Source organism: Brassica oleracea, chromosome C8, assembly GCF_000695525.1.
Source record: "Brassica oleracea var. oleracea cultivar TO1000 chromosome C8, BOL, whole genome shotgun sequence".
Lineage (NCBI taxonomy): Eukaryota > Viridiplantae > Streptophyta > Magnoliopsida > Brassicales > Brassicaceae > Brassica > Brassica oleracea.
Window position 1 is genome coordinate 12,697,058 of NC_027755.1, and position 6,417 is coordinate 12,703,474.

General features: G+C 38.3%; 1 protein-coding gene across 3 annotated transcripts; it reads left to right on the top strand.

The window, feature by feature from the left end:
- Positions 1–296: 296 nt before the first annotated feature.
- On the top strand, positions 297–3,929 carry LOC106308326 (probable pectate lyase 15). 3 transcript variants are annotated; one of them, XM_013745488.1, is made up of 6 exons: positions 297–500; positions 804–918; positions 1,436–1,519; positions 2,209–2,955; positions 3,037–3,175; positions 3,279–3,929. In XM_013745488.1, the coding sequence occupies exons 1-6, from the start codon at positions 377–379 to the stop codon at positions 3,498–3,500; spliced, it is 1,431 nt and encodes a 476-aa protein (XP_013600942.1). In that variant the 5' UTR covers positions 297–376; the 3' UTR covers positions 3,501–3,929. The 3 variants fall into 3 exon arrangements, with proteins under 3 accessions (XP_013600942.1, XP_013600940.1, XP_013600941.1); XM_013745486.1 differs by having other exon boundaries at positions 297–480; positions 859–918; XM_013745487.1 differs by lacking the exons at positions 297–500; positions 804–918; positions 1,436–1,519 and adding an exon at positions 2,109–2,141.
- Positions 3,930–6,417: the final 2,488 nt, after the last annotated feature.

Sequence of the window (6,417 nt, forward strand, 5' to 3'; positions counted from 1 at the left end):
GAGGCGGTTACAGCAGTTATGAGAGCTTGGTTAAGAGTTACGGCGTTAGAATTGAGCGATTAAACGGTGAACAGTAAAAGTAGAGACACCGACGGTGAAAATTGCGAAAACGTTGATTTAATAGTTTAAATAATTTAGAGCCTGACCTGAAAAGATAAAAAGTAGCAAACTTACTTCACTGCTGGTTAAGTAGCGGCGTTTATAAACTAACGGCAAGGTTAACGTTTCATATTTGCGTATATAGTATAACGGAGACGGTTACCTTGGAGCTTGTGCATTAATCTTTCATTCCTCTCCTGCTTTTCTACCTTCTCTCTCCTCTCGCTACTTTTATTTTCCGAGAAAAATCCCTACAGAGAAGAAAGAAGCTTCTCTAATGGCGTCGCCTTCTCAGAAACTGACCTCTGTTTGCTTGGCCGTCATCGTCCTCTTAGCTCTCACCGCAACGATTTTCCGGAAGCTTGAAATCCCTAGCTCCAGGTCTCTCTCTCTCTCTCTCTGTAACTTTTCGTCACCATGATTACTCCTCAGATATAGCTCGCTTTTTGTTCTTCCGCACTGTTTTTAAGTCTCTGTTGAAGCTGCATTCTCAATTAGTTCGAAGGATTTTGAAAATTTTCCATCTCTGTTTTAATGAGTCCTGGTTTTTCTCTTCGGCGGAATTGTTAAGTAGCCGCTTCTTCTCCCATGATTTTAAGTCTCTGTTTATAATCTGCATTGTCTGTTATCTTCAACGATTTTTGATTTTTCATGGATTTGTGCCCTATTTTAAGCAATCTGCAGCAGATTTTTCATTGTTTTAGTGATGTATGAGTCTTCGCTCACATTCCGTAATAACTGCTCTGTTTTTTTTTTCAGGAAGCTGAAAACAGAGGAGCTGCGGAGCTCAAAGAACAACTCGACAATGGCGGCGAAAAGGTAGAAGAGGGAAACAAAACTCAAATTCTCTTTTTTTTTTTTGCCGCCGCTCCGAGAAACATGAAACGCGCTTAACCGCTACTAGGTTTAACCTTTTTCATATAATTACAAAAAGTGGACAATTAACTAAGAATCCTAGCCGTTTATTTGTTTAAGGACCCTCGGATCCGTTAACCGTTTCTTTTACCCCTTTTATGCATTCATCGCCGCACATGCTCTGTTTTTCTAGTCTAGAGTTTAATAATTATTTATCGTATATTCCACGTCAGTAAATACTTATCGGTGCTGATAAAGTTAAATGTACGGTTTCTCATAATGGTAAATTAGTCCATTTTTAAAAATCGTCGGTTTCTTTCACTCCTTTTTCTGAGCCCGTTTCTGCTCTACTCTCGCGTGTACATATATCTCTTTTTTACTTGCGTTCAGATGTGACACGTGTCAAGAAGTGATGAATTTTTTAAAAATATTTTGGTTGGTTAATAATTAAAGTTTATGGTTGGTCGCGTCATTTGTGCAGGGTTAAAGGTGTGGAGTTGAATGAACAACACGCGGTTAGTGATCCAGATAGGGTCGCTGATGAAGTCGCTTCGCTTGTTCAGATGTCAGTTTCTCTCTTTCTCTTTTGTTTCAATGCATTAATTCTCGTTTTCTCGAGAATAAAGCATGTCTCATTCTCTGTAAATTGCATTTCATACGACAAGTACACACCTTAACTAGAGAACCTAGAAGCAAACAAACTTATGTCCGTTGAAGAGTATTCAATAAAAATATTTTGTAGAAGTTTTATTTAATTTTATTTTCATGCTAAGAGAAAACCTATGTCCTGTTTATTTCCCTCTTTAAATAATTTGTACTTGACCTTGTATATAGGAACATACATGAAACCATCGCTTGCATAAAACTGACACATTGTCGTTTCACCACGCCCTCTCGAATTGTCAGAGTTCGCACGGACATTTGTATTGTTTAGTAGTAACTCTTTATTTGGTCTAACGTTGTCTTCAGTTAATTCCATTTGGGGCAATTGGCAACTGCTTCTCCCGTCTTTTTGTGGCATTTATCATCTTTGAAGTTTTTCACCAGCTGGACATTAATAGGACAAAAAAGTTTCAATTTTTTTTACTGAGCAACCACTTTTAGACACTTATAAACCAACCAACAATTTGTTTAGGTAAGCACAAACGTAACGGCGGCTGAAATATGCTACCAGCCTGTACATTTGGGTAAAAAAAGGTCCTAACTTTCAATTCGATTTGTTGTGATTGATATATCAAAGTTTTGATATTTCAGGAGTGAACATAACAAGACAGCAAGGAGGAAGCTAGGATTCTTCTCTTGTGGAACCGGTAATCCAATCGATGACTGCTGGCGTTGTGACCCTAACTGGCATAAGAACCGTAAACGACTCGCCGATTGTGGGATTGGTTTTGGACGCAACGCAATTGGTGGTCGTGATGGACGCTTCTACATTGTCACTGACCCCACTGATGATGACGCTATTAACCCCAAACCAGGAACTCTACGCCACGCTGTTATCCAGGAGGAGCCTCTGTGGATCGTGTTCAAGAGAGACATGGTGATTGAGCTGAAACAGGAGCTGATTATGAACAGTTTCAAGACCATTGATGGTCGTGGTTCCAATGTCCATATAGCCAATGGTGCTTGCATCACTATCCAGTTTATCACCAATGTTATCATTCATGGTCTCCACATTCATGACTGCAAACCTACTGGAAACGCAATGGTTAGAAGCTCCCCATCTCATTTTGGTTGGAGGACAATGGCTGATGGCGATGCAGTCTCTATCTTTGGATCGTCTCATATCTGGATTGATCATAACTCTCTCTCTCACTGTGCTGATGGCCTTGTTGACGCTGTCATGGGTTCCACTGCTATTACCGTATCCAATAACCACTTTACACACCACAATGAGGTGATGTTGCTAGGCCACAGTGATTCGTACACAAAAGACAAGCTGATGCAAGTGACCATTGCTTACAACCATTTTGGAAAAGGACTGGTTCAGAGAATGCCAAGGTAAGTAGTAATCTACAGCTTCTTAGACTCTTGTCCCCCGCACCTGTTCTGATATAGTAGAAATTGGTTGTGTAACTTCAGGTGCAGACATGGGTATTTCCATGTGGTTAACAACGACTACACACACTGGGAGATGTATGCCATTGGTGGGAGTGCAGAGCCAACCATCAACAGTCAAGGAAACAGATATGCTGCTCCTATGGATCGTTTCGCCAAGGAGGTTCAATTTCTTCAAAAACCCTTTGTTTTTGCTGAAACAGAGTAAAGGTGCTGTAGTGTGATGTATAGTTCTCCTTATACCATATTAAAATGTGTACCAACAGGTAACGAAAAGAGTAGGGACGGATGCAAGTGATTGGAAAAAGTGGAACTGGAGGTCGGAAGGAGATCTTCTACTGAATGGAGCATTCTTCAGGGCATCAGGAGCAGGAACTTCAGCTAGCTATGGACGAGCCTCAAGCTTAGCAGCTAAACCATCATCAATGGTCCATACTATAACCTCTACTGCAGGAGCACTAGGTTGCCGCAAAGGCAGGCCTTGCTAGTTCCCTCTGTCTCCCAGTACCACCATAGTCCCATAATTCTGGAAAGTGAATACATAGTAGTAGTAGTAGTAGTAGTAGTAGTAGCGCTCTTCTTCTTTCTCGTTTCGTTTTGGGTCAGGTCATATCCCACTTTGTTTTCTTCCCGGTGGTAGTAAATTTGTCAACCTCGGCTTGCTTCTTCTTCTACAAAAAGTTGGGAATACGGAGAGGAGCAAGCAAAGAAGCGTTGTTCAAAAGGTTTCTTTCTTTTTTAGACTACATGTCACTTATGGGTTTTGGTTTTGGAGTTGTTAAGGTCCCTGTGGTTTTAATGGATCTCACTCCCTTGAGTTCTAGAGTCTTTTTAATTAGGGTTTCTCTTTCAAGTTAGTGATCATACTAAAGCAAAATTTGTAACAAAAGACGATTGAAAGGCTTTTCTTGATTTGATTGCAGTGTCCTTGGTCTTTTACGTTTATTGGTTTATGTTGCTCTGCATGATTGTTTCATTAAATTGGATGTGATATAATTGATTTTGATTTTTACCACCCCAACTTCTAAAGCAAAAGACTTATTAAATATTCAAATATATAGGGAATGAATCCACAAAATAGTTGAAGGTGGGTAAATAAAGAGAAGTTACAATAACGTGTGATGTGATACCAAACCCATAAACAGTTGTATCAGATCTTTCTTTTTCCTCTCTTAGAGTTGAGAGGTTAAGTGGTCTGTTCCTTGCTCTGCACGTTACAAGTTGGGATTTTATGTACTCTTTTCAGATCCATTTTGTAACCTCTTCCATCATGAGACTAGTTTTTTTCTGATAAACACATTGTTGTAATTCTTTTTTTTTTTTTTTTGAATGAATGTTAAATTATATTCACCAAAAAACTGTTTTACATCAAGTGCTTCTTTGCAAAAAGAGTATCTCCTACTTTTTTTTATCTCATGTCTCTACTTTCAAACCACTAAGATAGAATGCCCGCAAACTTGCCTTCCAAGGCAGTTACTAAGCTCAACTTGTTCCTTATACTTTTGTCAACAATCTCTTCACACTGTTGTAATTCATGTGAAACATCTCCTTTAATTTGCCATCCTTCAAATATTCTGAGATTCATTCAAGTCTCACAGTCAAGATTTTTTGATGGACCACATGAACGATATTACCGAACAAGGCCGTACTATCCATGGTTTCCTTTTTACTAAGATTAACTGATATCCCAAAGAGAGCTTAAAATAGATTAACAACAAGAATGGCACTACAAAACGATGCCTTACAATCCATGCTTTCTACTTGTAACTGAGAATAAAAAACAAAAAAAGGAGCTTAGAAAACAGAATAAGAATCTTCAAAAGCTGGTGAAAATGATCGGCAACCACTCTCAATTTTTGATATAATGCCCTGCTCTCCCCTGTATTATTGTTTAGTGGATGCGTCTTGGAAGAGAAAGAACGAGGAAGGAGGAATTGGATGGTCCTTGCATAGCAAAGAAGGCAAGGATCCTCTTCTATAATGTCCACAAACTCTTCTTTAGAAACAGAGGCTATTGCTTTGTTAATGGTGGTCCAGCAGATGAAAATGTTACAATATCATCATGTGACTTTCATCAGTGACTGCAAGAGACTTATAGATGAGTCACATCAGTATACAGCTAAAAAAACCATCACCAGTGCTCGACACACAGAGGCCTCCTTAGTCGTGCGAGATATCCAATGTATTTCAAGGTCTTGTAATTTTACATTTCACTATGCTAGCAGGTCCCTTTTAGAGAGTGTTGATAATATAGCTAAGCAAGCTAAAATATGTAAACAAAAATATGTAGTAATTTGGTTTGTTTAATAATATAGCAAGTTGACAAAAAAAAATGAATGGTTGATAGATGGTCCATTTAGGGTGATCCATGCAATCTCCAACCAAACAGTGAGAACTGAGAATTTAATCATACTAGGGATTGTCACCCTGCGCACACGCGGGGTCCGTGCATTGTATTACCATTTTGTTAGTGGTTAATAATTTTGGGTTTGATTTATCAAAAAAATAATTTTTGGTTTGAGTTGGATCATAATTTGATTCATGTCTATTCAAGCGTAGTTGGTCGTTAATATTAGCCAGCTTCCTCTTTTCTTTGGCCATTTTCAATATTATGCATGTAAAGATGTACATCGTTTTATTAAGTAAAGAATATTTTATTTAATCTGGCTTACTTTTATTCTGTTTTTGAACGCTAGACTGTTTACTTTTATTTTGTTTTGAACACCATTTAACCCGACCTTGAGAACGCTTTTATTTATCACTTGCATGAGTCATGACCATTGGTTTTGTATAACGAAAGTGATCGCAAATGGTGCAACTTTGTCAGCCTTCTCTCTACCGCAACACCTATTGAAATTCCAACTTCCTGCATTTCTCGACTCTTTGAAAGGCTTGGGTGGAGATTTCAGAGTGATAGAATGTCCAGCGTCGCCTTCTTTTGAAGGTTCCAACGGTTTTGGACAGTGCAGGATTTTTCATAAATAGAAAATTATGACTTGGAGGCAGCAAGATGGTTTGAGGATTCTGTTGCTGAGGGCCAATCTTGAACTGTTCAGGGCCGGAGGAGAGGGTACAAGCGGTGCGACCCCCGGACCCAAGCCCATGTCCCCCGTATATTAATAGTTAAAGGGTCCAATTTTTTAAAAAAATCTATATTTTTATATAAAAAAATTATAAATATAATAAATAAAATTGAAAAGGGCCCAAAAATATTTGATTTGCATATAGTTTTATTTTCATCACAAAATATACAAAAATATTACTGATTAAATTTTAAAAATATTTTAAACATTATCTGAATATAAATCTTAGAAAGCTAAAAAAAAATTTTTTTGCCCTAGATCCATAACAATGTTAAGCCGGTCCTGGAACTGTTGTCACTGCTTAAACCAAGGAATGATGAGA